Below are 15,686 nucleotides of genomic sequence, written 5' to 3' on the forward strand. Positions count from 1 at the left end.
CCTGCCAGCACCCAGCCAACATCACTGCTCCTCCACCTGCCAGCACCCAGCCAACATCCCTGCTCCCCCATCTGCCAGCCCCCAGCCTCCATATATAGATTTATAATACCTTTGGTTTTTCCATTTGGAATATGGTGTCCTCCGGGACCCCCTGGTGCGCAGAAACTCCGTTAGCGTCTCCATTGTTCAGTACTGCATTATGAGAGCCTCTCACTGAAGTTGGGCCACTACAGGTACCCTCCATGTCTGCAGGGAAGATGTTCCTGTGCCATTTGGTGCTAAAGTTTGGTTTTGGTGAGTGTTGATGGAGTTTTGGGTGCAGTGCTACATCTTGCAAGATATATGAGGTGTTTGGCACTTTGGGGGTGTGTTTTTGTGAATTGTGTTAAGTGTTTTGAGAAAAATGACCCATGTTTTCAAAAACGTGTCTAAGCAATGGAAAAAAACTGTAATATGCTGAGGATTTTCCATCTGGACGATTAAACATTTCAGATTCATCATTTCATCAACTTTGTGGTAGTTACTTTTGAATATGCATTTGTAATTTTAAAAGCTGTTTTAAATAATGATATTGTGTTATTATAATTATTATAATCACAATCAAAACAGACAATTGATTACTGATAGACACAGTGGGGCAAAAAAGTATTTAGTCAGCTACCAATTGTGCAAGTTCTCCCATTTAAAAAGATGAGAGAGGCCTGTAATTTTCATCATAGGTACACTTCAACTATGAGAGAAAGAATGAGAAAAAAATCCAGGAAATCACATTGTAGGATTTTTAATGAATTAATTGGTAAATTCCTCGGTAAAATAAGTATTTGGTCACTACAAACAAGCAAGATTTCTGGCTCTCACAGACCTGTAACTTCTTCTTTAAGAGGCTCCTCTGTCCTCCACTCGTTACCTGTATTAATGGCACCTTTTTGAACTCGTTATCAGTATAAAAGACACCTGTCCACAACCTCAAACAGTCATACTCCAAACTCCACTATGGCCAAGACCAAAGAGCTGTCAAAGGAGACCAGAGACAAAATTGTAGACCTGCACCAGGCTGGGAAAACTGAATCTGCAATAGGTAAGCAGCTTGGTGTGAAGAAATCAACTGTGGGAGCAATTATTAGAAAATGGAAGACATACAAGACCACTGCTAATCTTACATTATTCCTTCTGAATGATTGCGTTGCTTGGATGCAAAAAGGATTTTTAAGTCCTATCTTGCAATTGTTGCAGTTTTATTTGTCAGCTGTAACCCCCGCGGGCACAAAAGTGCATGGGAACAGATCAAAACTACATATAGAACCATTACCCAAAGTGGTGATCAGGCCTCTTTTGAGATGTTAAACAGTTACATTATTGATTGCTCCATAAGCGTCTGTTTGATACCCGTATACAAAGCACAATTCAATGTTTCCACATTCCTTGCAGCCAACAAAAAAGCGACTTGAGTAAGACAGTAATGGCGCTCCTATGCACCACCAGACCACTGCTGGAGAGCCAGCCCCTAGGGGTGGAAAGGGGGTCTCGAACGACCCTGATGTCATAAGCTCCCAACATGAAAAAGTTGTGAGTGAATGTTCACTTAACTACTGGGATTCTATTAAAAACAATTATGTGATTTACCTAGTCACATGTCTTTAGTTGGTCTGCAGCTGGGAGGGATGACTCAGTGTTAAAAGCAACCTTCCATCCCAGGAATGCAAACCTGTGATCGCTGATCATGGATCAACCAGTCCATTCGCCTGTCTTATTTTCAGGTGGACTTAGATCAGGGGTGGTGAACCTTTTTGACATCAAGGGCCGTATCAAATTTTGGAACTTGTTTCGGGGGCCACCCTGTTTTTAGGCCAATAAAAATAGCTCATGTCATACAAAATAGTGTTCTGTCTGTCTGTCTGTCTGTCTGTCTGTCTGTCTGTCTGTCTGTCTGTCTGTCTGTCTGTCTGTCTGTCTGTCTGTCTGTCTGTCTGTCTGTCTGTCTGTCTGTCTGTCTGTCTGTCTGTCTGTATAATAAAGATTCATTAGGACAAGCAGAGGACAAACTCATCCTGAAAACTTGAAATGAGCTGCATGTGCAGCGCAATATTTCAGCTGTTTGGCTCATGAATCGGTTCATGTATATATATTTCAATCTTGAAATAGATAACAGCATGGATAACAGCATGGATTGGCACGGTAGCCATGCACGCACATTAACAGCACGCTGCTGACTAACGCAGCAGAACATCAACAGACGTATAAAATATCAATACTTACATAATACTACATATAATAATAATAATAATAATAATAATAATAATAATAATAATAATAATAATTATAATAATAATTATAATTATAATTATAATTATAATTATAACATTCATTTTATTAATAATAATAATATTGAAATAGTTATTTAGAGGAAATGCTTTTTTGGGGTGCATGAACTGCCCCACTTGCATGGACCGCCCAGCTGCTCAGTGAGATGGCTGCAACTGCTTCTCTTTCACTAGGCTTCTGATGTCGGATGGCGATGATGATGAAGCTACCCGCAGTTGATTTTCCAGGTTTTGGTCTGTTAATCTTGAGCGGAACCGAGATTTTGCCAGTTTTGAGAAGAATTGCTCACAGCAGTAGGTTGTGCCAAATACAGACGCAAATCTCAGTGCATGTCTCCTGAGAACAGGAAATCTTCAGCAGGCACATAGTTTATAGAGCTCAAGCAGAGTGAGGTTGTTGTACTTTGCTTTGAGCTCGTCAATGCTTTCCAGCTCAATGATTTCGAGTTGCAGTTTGTCAGGCACGTCAGCTGGTTCCACATGAAATGGAGTTGCAGAAATGTTGAGTTTATTCATCTTACTTTTAATGTCCTGAAACCTCTCACCAAAAGCATGAAGGAGTTTTGCGCACTCTGCTGCATATTCAGATGTCATAGCAGGCTTCTGATCTTGCAAAGTAGGAAAGTGCACGCTGTTGCCCTTTACCAGTTGCATTTGCCACAGCTTTAATTTCACTTCAAATGACTTCACATGGGAGACCAGAGCACTGAGAAGCTGGTTGGGACCTTGGAGCTTGACGTTCAGCTCAGAAGGTGTTTGGTGATTGAATGCACTGGAGAAATCAAAGAAGGTGATTCCCCGAGCCATCCAGGTACGAGTGAGCACACTGCAGCAAGAAGGTGTGCTTGGACCGCAAGTGATATTTTAAACTCTTCGTACTCCCGAGGATTCTTAGTTCGCATTACGTACATCTTACCTTGGTCTTGACGAGAAACCCCCCTGGCAGGCTTTATAGCTCAATTTCCAATCAAAAGTGACTTCTCGTTCTCGATGTGTAGTGTGTTTCTTCTGTGATCGACAACGTTACCATGGTTTCCTGATATTTACAGAGCAGGCACCCACTGCACCACAGCGTCATAGAGGAGACAGGTAGTGATGTGATAAGCAACAGTAGGCATATCGTTTTTCAGCAGGGTGAAACAAGAACGCCATAGGAAAGGCACAGGGCACATACCGGAAATATTGTACTTTTTGATGATATATATTGGATCAACAAATAAATGTATGAAACTACCATCTTGTCTGGACTTGGATCATTCCTGTATACAATTCACTTTGTGGTGCCGCAGCGGCAGTCTGACTTTTGAGGTGAATTGCTGTTTTATTTCTCTGTGATTTTGGCAGCTCATGTAACAAGAGGAACTTTATTTACGGCGCTATGATGCAATGGCAAAAAATGTGAATTGGTATCCTCTTCTTTAATTTAATCTGGCTTCATAAGAGTAGCACAACATGAGCCCATCGCCAACGCATTTACAACGCAATTTGAACCAACTGTGAAGCTAACTAGCAGCAGCTCTGATCTAGAACAGAACTGAACATTTTAGCCTTCCTTTAAAGTATATATTTTATTATCTGAAGTATTTGATATACTCACTTATTTCTCTCAAAGCTATCTCCGGGGTGGTGCACAAACAGTAGAGCTGCTGAAACACTGGGAGACAAACACAGCTAAACCAACGAATGTACGAAGGTGAACAGTCAGGAAAGCACAGCTCTGGATGTTCCCATTGTGGTGGCAGCACGAGGACGGTCAGCAGCATCAAGCTGCTCACAATGATGGCCCAGGTCCTGCACCTGCTGAGGATCATCATGTTGTTTTCTGGTTATTCCCCCTATAACTAATGGAAACGTAATCCTGATCAGGTCCTACATGACTCACACCTGCCAAAGACCCTTGCCACTGACCCAGGGACGGGCCATCAGAAGACCCAAGACATTCCCAGTGGCCTGAGCAGTGGGAGACAATAATTAAGACCGGGGGTTTGACTCCATCCCAGGCCAGTCTGGTTCTTCCTCCTGCTGCCTCACCAGCAGCACTTTGAACCCAATCTGAAAAAAGACCTTAGGGTGTCACATAGAGCCGCACACCTGACTGGCTTTGTGTGACAGATGAGCAGGAGAAAAAGAGAGACCTTGGCCTTTACTCAAATCTTGGACAAAATTTGTCAAAAGCTGAATTTAGCATCATTCTTGTAATTTTAGGAGTTGATTGTTAAGATGCTGGGCTCGGATACAAAGTCTTCCATTCATCATGTTATTAAATCGGACACTCTAACCTGGTTGTTGAATTTTTCAATCAAAAATCTCCTCCAAAAACTTTCATTCTGTGCTTCCCAGACGGTTCTTAACCGAACCCTTTTCATGTACTTTCTGAATGAGTTTTGATTAAGGCTGGTTAAAAAGGTAAAATGCTTTATTGAAGAAAAATGAATACTTTTATACAGGCTTGTGGTGTAATGGATTACATTCAACCGGATTACGTAATCAGGACACCATAAAAGGTAACTGTATTCCTTACATAACTGATTCTTAAGATATGGACAAAACTAAAAAGTGTCTTTTAAAAAAAGTCTCGTATTTTTCTAAATATTTCATAGGAATTAGTTCAAATGTGGGCTCTGTACTCCGAGGTTCAATTAGTCCTCTGCACGAGATCACAATTCCAACTACCAAAAAAAAGTGTTTCTAAATGCTACAAATGGATGAATATTGATATAACATTTAAGTAATGGCTAAATAACAAAATGCCTATTAAAACTCTGTCAACAGCATCAAGATGTGTTATCAGCCCGGATAAATCAGGTAATGTCAGCTATAACTTTGGGAACCCATTTTCCACTTCCTGCTTTATGTGATCGCAACAATGGGACACTTGGTCTGGTAAGTTTTCAATATGATGATATTTTAAACAAATGCTTTCATATTGAGGTAATCCAAAAGAAACTTCAGTAATCAGGTTATCAGGTATTTTGATACTCAGATTAGGTGACTCATCATTCTTTTTACAGGTAGCTGGTAACTAACAAAATACATTTTCAAAGTAACCCTGCATATAAATAATACCACAAAATTAAATCTGTCTAGCCTGGCAGGAGGCAGTGTGTCCAGCTTAGGTCACCACCGTCAGGCCCTGAGCACATGAGGCAGGGGGGCTGGGGAGAGTGGATGGCCAGCAGCGCTCTGTTTAAGTGAGTATCAATCATGTCTCAGAGGCTGAACCCCCCTCCCTCTCTGTTCACTGCACTGGGTTGCTATTGGCTGACAGCAGAGCGACCTGCAGCGGCCGGTGAAAGCTGCTCTATCAGTGTCCATTCAGGGACAACAATGAGGCTGAATCTCTAATGACCCTGTCCAGGTTGAAGGGTCTTCCTCCTCCATTCTCATAGCAGCTTTGGACATGACCAGCAGCCTTCCACGGGACGAACGCTGGACCAGGAAACCTAAAGGGACAGCAATGCTTGGAGAAGAACTACACATTGAAGCTTTATCACCAAAGAACATCTAGGTGGAGACCAACACTGCTCCATTGGGATTACGTTTTTATCCGATAGATTCTTTTTTGTAAGGTTCCAAGGATAGGAACCTTTGACGTATATGAGCTTGAAGTTAAGAAACTAAGACAAAATGAAGCCCAGACTCTTCCTCACCGCCCTGACAACTTTCTACATTTTCAGTAAGTATAGTTTATAATTCTGTCCAGCTGTGTGAGAACATGGAGAGAACTTTGCTTACCCAGAGTGATGTGTGGCCACCTTGACTTCTGAAATTGAGTTGAACTAAAAACCTATCACTTAATGTATATCATTCTTGTGTTGTAGATCATTTGACTTTGGAAAAACATGCTTCTGCTGTGTCCTCTTTACTACCAGATATTACCAATCCTGATCCATCAATTCCAATCTGATTCTCACTGATCACCTGCACAAAAAAGCAAGGAATTCAAATGCAGAAGGACTGTAAATGTCTGCATATAGACCGGGCTTTTAGTTCCACAAAAGCTGTACATCTGACAAAAAAAGATGTAAAAAAGACAAGAAGTGTCATCCCAATATTTATTTGGTGCTCCTTCACTATCAGCTACATCTCCTGGCCTTCCAGGCTTGAGGACCACCAAATCAAACTGATATTTCCATGACATGGGATAGATATACAAAGTGATAAATGAAGCCTATCTATTGTCTATTTGAGCTTTTATATTAAAACATTGAATAACCTTTTTTAGCCTTGGGAAAACTATGCAAATGACCTGCACATCGTAACCCTTTCTTCCCACTGAAAGTAACAGAGCAGGGTTATTGAATAGAGATGTATTTATGTGGTGGGGTCTCCTCTAAATAACTTCTTAAAATATTACCTAAATACCTCGGTGATAAGATATAGTTATTATTAAACATCTTTTTATTTTGAGGAAAAACTACAAGATTCAAGTTGAAGGCCCTAAAACACAAAACAACACAATGCATTTGGAGAAATTTGACACACAAAATAAATAAATACAATAAAAAGAAAAAGTCCAAATGTTTGGGTGAAAAAGTATTTGAATAATTTCTCTGGCCACAACTGATTTATCCCAAACATTTGTTTTAAAATAAAAAAAACCTAAAGGTCGGGTTTGCTGATTTTCATTTTTATTATAGATCAACTCCGTAAAATAACCCAAAAGTTGGAGACCAAAACTGTTTTATTGGGGGAAAATGGGAGCAGCTTAGCATGAGAAAGGGAGCCGTGCAGACGGTGGTGGAGACCCTGTCTTCAGGTCACACCACAGAAAGGGGTTAGAGTCTGTGACCTCTGACCTCTGGTAGGGGGTTTGGCTATGTATCGTCCTGGTCAGTGGAGCAGTCAGCTGGGGGACCTTTTGTTTCTGTGCCCACCCCCCTTCAAGACCTCAGTCTTCTAAACTGACCTTCACACCCTCATCTCCATAACACTGCCCCCGGTCTGCGCTCAGATTGAGACCTTGTTAAAAAATATGTGTAGAAGGTAATCCCCCTACAGCTGCCCATGACCGTGTCCTCGACAACCCCCCACTGCCTCCCGTCTCTCCGTCAGGGCTTCCTCTTTCAGACTCACGTGCACTGTTTACCATGGAGCCGGCCGGCAGGAACACCCCTCGGTTTAATCCACAGCGGGGGCACAAAGGGGCCTGTGGTGGCCGGCGTGTCGCAGAAAAGAGGCCAACATCTCAATCTGTGCAGAGTTTAGGCTAAAGCTAACAGGATTTATACCTTCTAAAGGTGGAGTTGTAAAGTCCTCCAATATTGACCTTCCTATGTGAGGTGTTAATAAGCACACACTGCTTTTTAATGCAGCGCACCTTCAGTGGTTTTATTTAAGTTTCAGTCGGTGTGTGAGATCTGTAATTCTGCACATTTTCAGTTTGGACCCAGCAATTATATGCATTGTTACTGAGTGGGTTACAATGGAAACATGAGTCAGCAGATTGTGGTGACCAGTGTTGCCACAGTTACCTTGAAAAAGTAATCTGATTACTGATTACTCCATTAAAAAGTAACTTAGTTACTTTACTGATTACTTGATTTTAAAAGCAACTAAGTTAGATTACAAGTTACTTATTAGTTACTTTCAGCAGCTGCCGACAACCCCCCCCCCCCCCCCCTCCCCTCCCGCCGTCTCAACATAAAAATGAGTCCATCATGCTGCCCGACCAACTTCTTCATCTCTCCCCCACTTAACTGGTTTTGCACTGAGGTCCAGCTTTTGTTGTTTGGGTGGTGGGGGACCTCCTGCTTTAGTCTCAGCTCTCTGCTTCGCTCCACCTGGTGGGACTTGCTCTGTAAGTTTGACTGTGCCGTGCTGCGACTCCAAATGTTTCTTCACATTTGTCGTAGTGTTTTTGAAGCTAGATAGCACTTTGTCTCCAGCACAGAGAGCACAACAAACCTTAATATTGTCATCTTTAGCTGACTCAAAAACCTCAAAATAGTGACTGTATTTCCAGCTAGAAAACGCGCATCTCTCTCCTCCCTCAATTGTTGTTTACGTCTGTGTCGCTGCGTGGTATTACACGTGAGTTGTCCTCGTGCTGAAAACGTGACTTAATTGTCGCATAGACGTCACTCCGAGACGCAAGAAGAAAGCAAACATATCTCTTTTTACTAAGGAAAATGACAAAAATAGTAACGCACCGTGACTTGGCTAAGTAACTTTAATCTGATTACTGGTTTGGAAATAGTAACGCGTTAGATTATTCGTTACTGAAAAAAGTGGTCACATTTGAGTAACGATATATCCCTAATAAATGATCCCGCCCCCACTGAGAGAGTGACACCTCAAAGATTAAAACTGCAGGAAACACCAAAGCATCCTCTCCATCACATCAGATAGTTGCTTATTGATCCACCAGGCTGCTGGGTAGCATTATTTTTGGCCTTGGTTTTTAAATCTGCACTGACCATTACAAAATCAATCCCAAAATGCAGATGGGGCACCCTGGCCCCAGGGCCCCAGGGGGCCAATATCTGTTTATGCAGGTAACCAGTCATCAATAGGTCAGGAAACTGAGATTGAGAAGTTGCTGTAGGAAGACTGATTTCAAACTCCATTAGCATCATATAGTTAAAGAATGAACACTGCCACTCTACATATTTGATGATAGAAATCTGGTATGTTTCACAGCTCATTACAAAATGAAGTTCTGAGTAAACGCTTCAAGTCATTCTTGAAATCTAAATGCTGATGAGTGATGATTCAATGCTTCCCTCCTTGCATCCCTACAGTAAGCATAGGATACACTGTAAACATCTTTCAGCTAAGGAAAGATAATGCTTTCCCACAATTCTTTGCTGCTGCAACATTTAAAGTGATGCACCATGCGGCATCTTAGCATTGCAGTTGTTCTTCCTAATAAAGTCACCATCACATTTTACAGTTTTCTGTAGTTCTCAAGGAAAAGACACTGGGAAAAGATATAGGATGCATATTATGGACAGTTTGACGACAGCGCTGTGGCAGTGATGTTGCCATCTAAATCCGCCTAATCCAAGAATCATATATTAAATAAATCCCCTGTAGGGTTGACATACATAGGAAAATGATCCACAGGAACCAGAACTGTTTATTGTAACAGACTATAAGCGTGTTTATTTCTGCTGTGAAGTTGGCCATTTTATCAAGGCTCTTTGAGGATTGACTTTTGGAGTCAACTGTAAGTGGCCACACAATAAACTGCAGTTTTGGCAGTTTTTCAGGTTCAAATCAAGCCCTGAAAGGTTTTTGTAATAAAACGTAGGTATTTGAACACTACAAATAAAAGAAAAACTTCAAAACCACAAATTCGGAAACCATTTGTCCACACTAGTTTCGTTGAGTTGTTGGAAAAATGTATTCATATTTCAAGCTGCTAATGTCTATACCTGAAATCTATTTAATACTGCAATTTGGGACACAGAAAAAAGCCTAATTTAACTCAATTCTTCCTCAGTAATATGTTTAGACATTGAACTTGGCATATGGCACTCAGTAATGACCAAAAGGCCAGGGTAAACCCCCCTAACCCTAACCCTAACCCCTAGTTTGAGAGTTTCACTCCCATAAGGAAAACAAAAGGAGGAAGCTCAAGGCCAATAGCTTCCATGCCTGCCTAGCTTTCCCAGATTTTTTTTCAGATCTCCATCTTCACATTTGAACTGAATTATTTAAGAAAGTGGACAGGGGCAAAGGGAAAATAAAAAAGGGGAAGATTAAAAATTGTATGTATTGTTTTCCTGTTGTGACTTTAATGTCATCTGATTAAACTCAATAATCAAAAGGGTAATGGTATGTCTAAATATTGAAACCATAAATGTGAAGCTGCAACTCTAACCCAACTTTTAAACCTTTAATCATCCTTAACTTGATATTTCTTATTTCCAGTCTTGTCATTCCTAGCTCAAATCTATTTAGCCCTCCAACTTTGCCTTTCAATGAAAATCAATTGGTGATAGGATCTCAGGACTCCCTTCACTGTGTCGTCTCTTTTTATTGGGGGGGGGGGGGCAGAAATCTGTGAACTTCATTCCAGCTGAACAATAGCAGTAGAGGCTGGGAGAGTCGCTCAGGCTGGACACAAACTTCCCCCCTCTGCCTCATCTGCACATCCATCCTCCTCACCTCTGACTCATGACCCCGGAGGGGGGTTGGGGTTCCAAACACAGGGTGCAAGTGTGGGGGGTTGCTGGTCATCCCCCACACTTAAAAAAAAATCTCATTATGGTACCAAGCATCTATGTTGAAAATAGTCCGATCTCAGCGCTGTTCACTTAATCCACCTCACGGAGGCTCAGCCTGTGGGAACATTTAGCTCATCTGAAGCGCCTTAAAGGTTGTTTTGTAACATCCTTCATATATATAAATATATATTTATAAGGATATACATCCTTATGTTACCTCATGTTGTCTTGCATTGTCTTGGATTTCTCTGAAAATACTGACTAATTAATCAACAAATTTCACATAATTATATAAGTTAGTTGAAAGCAATAACCCTAACCCTGTATATAAATGTGTGACTTTGTGGTATTGGTATAAGCATCAGTCCATATCCCTTATTGTGTTTGGCCAACAGGAAGAGGTTAAATTTGACTAATGTGAAAGATATTTTATCAGAGCTTATTAACGAGGACGAAAAGTCATATTTTCCTCACACTCACTGTCATTTCACATGTCTTCATTCATGTGCATTTTTTTGGTTTCACTTGTCCAAGTTTGGAGATACCATTGAAAAATAACATTTAAAAAAGTGTCCTTGATACTGTGTATTATGTAGAGTAAATATCACCCTGGAAAGTCATGTATCTGTTAAACTGTTGTATTGGTTTAGGAGCAGATATCTCAGAGCCATGTGCTGCATTTTGAAACTTGGTGGAATCTGCATTGCTAGGTACCACTAAACTAAGTAAAAACACAGATTTGTCCAAGCACCAAAGAAAGGTGTACTGATTTTGCTCAACGTATAAGCAAGAAGCCTTCAGAGTGACTGTCACTAGAAACAGACATGCACCAAACAACCAATGATCCAAATTCAAGTTCAGCTGCAACTTTGTGAACAATAAGTGTTGTGGGACAGCGCAGCCGCCGGGTATAAACAGATGCAGAGAACCACAGTGACATTGATTAGGCATTGTGCAGGTTCAAGTGCAACGGCCATTGTCACTGCCCTACAGCTGGGCAGGAAAGCGGCTTTATCAAGGGCTCGCTTTGCATATGAGGACATTACCACCGAAAGAAGAAAGACGTAGACTGCAAGTGTCACCAAGGTCACACAGGGGAGGGGACAAGGGTGAGGAAGAGGGCTCTGGTGGCATGGGAAAGTCACCTCGGAGATGGGTCTGAAAGGATGGGAGAGGCGGGGGGGGATGCATTAGAAAGGGCAGATGGTGGCCTTGGGTGCATGGTGGCTGATGGGAGTTTTTACAGAGGTTGCTGTGGGTGAGGTGCAAATCAGCATAGTCACAACACTATTGTCACACTCAGCAATAAGGGGTCTATAACTTGCCCCTGGCCAGTGTTTCCCCCCCCGGCTCGGGTATTGTTGTTGCCCTCTCTGGCTGGATGGCTCGCTGGCATCCAGCCTCTATTGTGGCTCGCCTTTCGTAAAGCAGTTCAGGCCGCAAAAACCAAGTGCACCATCAATCAATGAGATCTCCCAGTGTTGAGCAAGGTTTTTCAGGCAGTTTAGACGGGTTTCTCTGAGACTTGGTGTCCGACAGAGAAGCCCCCTCTTGTGCTCTTGTCTCTGGAACCATAAGATGATTGTGCGTTAGAGATGAAAGATAGGTCCAATTTTCCATTAGCAACCAAATCCTCGCAATGTCTCTAAACAGAACACTCCCACAGTTAGAAGATGCTGTTCCAGGAACAACTCGTCCTGTGTTGGAGCGGAAAGTTCTATTGTTTTCAGAGACTGGTTTCGTCAGTTGTGGATTGAACAAGTTTGTGCAGTTCAGATTTATCGGCAATGCAACATTTGGAGAGCTCAATGCCAGAGACTCCTGGGTCTATTTATTCTTTAAGTGAACTAAAGTGGATCCGTGACAACATCTATAGTACATACGTTAGCTGTAATAGCTTGTTGTTGTTGAGCTGTGTGTGTTTGTGTTTCAGTGATCTCAAGATACACTGAAAAAGCTGAAACGTTGACTTAAATTAAATGTATTATGTCAACAGACTATATATACAGTAATTGTATTAGGTTAGTTGAAAGCATTAATATTTTGTTTAAATAAAAGTTTAGGGTTAGGGTATTAGGTTCAACTTAATATTATTGCTTTCAACTTACCACATAAATACAGTTATGTGTAATCTTCTGAAATAATATATTTAATCAAAGTCAATGTTTCAATTTTTAAATGTTTTTCAATTCCAAGAGATGAATGTCTTGGCCTTTAATGCACCACCCTTCACTTCCCTAATGTTCCGGAGTTTAAAGGGAGTTCATGAGCCTGATACATTTCTGGGTTTTAATGTTTTTCTGTGATATGTAATCATGCCGTGTTTCCCTCTCTGATGAGTCCTCTTCTCTCCTCCTGCAGGTGTGTGTCTGGCCTCGGAGCTGTCCTTCCTGCTGGAGCCCAACGATGTGATCGCAGTGAGAGATCGCCCGCTCATGCTGGACTGCGGGGTGCAGGGCGAGGAGCCCATCATGGTAACATGGCGTAAAAACGGGGTGCCTTTACCCACCAGCCAGCGGGTCCATGTGCTGGCCAATGGCACGCTGTTCATCAAGAGCTTTCAGAAACGCAGAGAAGGAAGCGACGCGGATATGGGAGAGTACGAATGCGCCGCCCAGAACCGCTACGGCATGATCGTCAGCCGCAAGGCCAAGGTCCATCTGGCATGTAAGTGTTAGATGTTACATTCTTCATTTAGATGATATACAGTTCATATTTCATTTTACAGACAAGTTTTTGACCAGTGGTGGTTGATTGCAAATGTTTTACAGATAATGCAATGACAGTAATCTTTGAAATCACATTTGCCACCTAGCTATTCATGCCAGTTTGCACATGCTTTTTTGGTTAATATATGAACACATAATTGCATGCCTTTAAGATTTAAGATTTCTTTCATAATCTGAGTTAAAGTGTAGAGGAAGACTGAGTACAGATTCCTTAGGACATCTTTGGAGTTTTAGTGGGACTTTAAGATAGATTTGAAGCAACCAGTCAGCCAGCAGGTGATCGCAGTAATGATACTGGTCAGAAAGGGTCAAACCACTGGCAAGGATAAAGGTAGTATTTTGCTGGTGCTATGGGAATGCTTGATTTTCAGTGAGGGTGCTCTGAAATGTAGTGTTTCCCAATCATTTCTTGTCCACCACAACAAAAACTGTGCTGCAACACCACTGACACACTTACACAAGCACTCAGGTATTAAAAGTCATAATAATAATCAGATTATATAACGCCTTTCATGAAACCCAAGACACTTAACAATAAGAAGAGGGACTAAAAGGAAAAACTGTCACACAACAGGGACGAGAAACTAACTTTCCTATGCAACCTGTGACATATCCTTCTGTGTAAAACACAAGGTGACATACATATAGGGATATAGATAAGGTTCATGAACCAGCTTTCATCTCTGGATACAAAATGTGCATAAATACTCTGATTAATACATGTTAATTTTATAAATAAACTGCAGAGCTTTCTTTGGGGCAATGGTAGGGATGCTATGGCTATTATATGGGGAGCTAAAGTACAGTACCCCCAAGCCCCTCCCTGGCACTGTTTATGGCCCAAACTGACTCAAGATTCAAAGGTTTATTGTCACAACATATACACACTCAAAAACAAAATTAAGCCAAAAGCGATGTACATTTTCCATTCAATTTCCTTACGTGTGTTTAACTTAAATACTCACATTCAATGTTTTTCCATTACGTTGACTTAGTGTGAAATAATGAAGCAACTGTTAGAGCAGCAACAACTAGCCAGCCAGCATTGTGAAGCGCAAACCTAACTTCACGACCTGTGGGAATATACACATGAAGACTATACTATTCGTACAGAATAAACACGTTAAAACAACTTTCCATCTTCAATGACGTATTGTTAAGGAATATTAAACAATTACACTGACCTAAAGTCCGTCGGTCGATGGTGTAGGATGAAACGCCAAGTCTTTTTTTTGGTTTCATGGCGGGTGGCACGTAGAAAACTTCAAATCTACGTCCAGGGTGAACAGTCAACGCCAGAGATGTCATGATGTTACCTTTGGGCGTTACCTCCCTTTAGGGTCTGGCTTCCCTTTATGGGATCCAATACAATAAACTGTTTGTATTCAACATATTCACGTTGTGTTCAATTGCTTTGAAGAAATAAACTTTAGATTTTATAGATTTCAGTTTTATTTTATCTGAAACTATTGCTTCATATTTATGTGGGTCAAGAATCAGTTTTGTACAGTGCATTTATGTACTGCATGCAAAACTTAGATCACAGGTTCTTCAACATTCCAATTACAAGACATACAAAAACAGATATAAAAATCAACAATAAAAATAAAAATTGTGCAAGCTCAGGAGTTTAATAGTCTTATGGCCTGTGGGATGACTATTCCAATCCTAGTGACTGGATTAAATTGATCACTCTCTCTAGTCCTGCTCTCCTGCTCACCTGAACACCAAACACAGTCCTGGCTTTGTTGTGGGTTCTAGTTTTAGGGATAAAGGAGGTGTAAGGATAGTATTTATTAAATAACCTAAATTAAAACCTTATCAAACAAAATTCCTGAGGTGTTTTAATATACAAATACCTTCCTTCACCTCGGGTCAAACCCTGAAGCTGGGAGGCTGTCCCACAGATAGTCGCCACAGGTTGCCTCACTCCTGTCCAAACATGCAATAGTCCTTGTTATAAAAGATGCTTCACATGGTGCACACCTCTGCATCAGCCCCCCCCTCTTTAATCCTTTGTTGTCAGAGGAACAGGCGCCTGGTTACAAACCCCTCACCAAACATACCAGCTCTCGTTATGAAAAACAATAAATTACACTGACCAGCACATGGAGGTATCATTACTGTACATGTGCTCAACACACGCACGCACGCACACACACGCACACACACACACACACACACACACACACACACACACCTGCACTGCATGCAACCTTTTGCTTCCTACCCCCCACTCCCTTCAATCACATCAAACCCAGGGGGTTTATGGTTAATCCTGGAGAATTATGGGTATCTTGAGGTGGTCTTACTTCAATGCAATGAGTTGCCATGGTGCCGCTGACTCATTTGCAGAACACTCCTGTATTGTACACACCTTATTGATTATGGCCAGCAGTTCATTAGATACTGTGTGTGTGTGTGTGTGTGTGTGTGTGTGTGTGTGTGTGTGTGTGTGTGTG

At 41.4% G+C, this 15,686-nt stretch overlaps 1 protein-coding gene across 1 annotated transcript in view; it reads left to right on the forward strand.

Annotated features, from left to right (window-relative positions):
- Positions 1-5,948: 5,948 nt before the first annotated feature.
- Positions 5,949-15,686, forward strand: part of si:ch211-57n23.4 (immunoglobulin superfamily DCC subclass member 3) — a 31,928-nt gene continuing 22,190 nt past the window's right edge. The window contains exons 1-2 of the mRNA XM_063899670.1: positions 5,949-5,997; positions 12,857-13,162. Coding sequence (XP_063755740.1) covers positions 5,949-5,997; positions 12,857-13,162 — 355 coding nt within the window. The remainder of the gene's footprint in view (positions 5,998-12,856; positions 13,163-15,686) is intronic.

This window comes from Eleginops maclovinus, chromosome 13, assembly GCF_036324505.1.
Source record: "Eleginops maclovinus isolate JMC-PN-2008 ecotype Puerto Natales chromosome 13, JC_Emac_rtc_rv5, whole genome shotgun sequence".
Classification (NCBI taxonomy): Eukaryota; Metazoa; Chordata; class Actinopteri; order Perciformes; family Eleginopidae; genus Eleginops; species Eleginops maclovinus.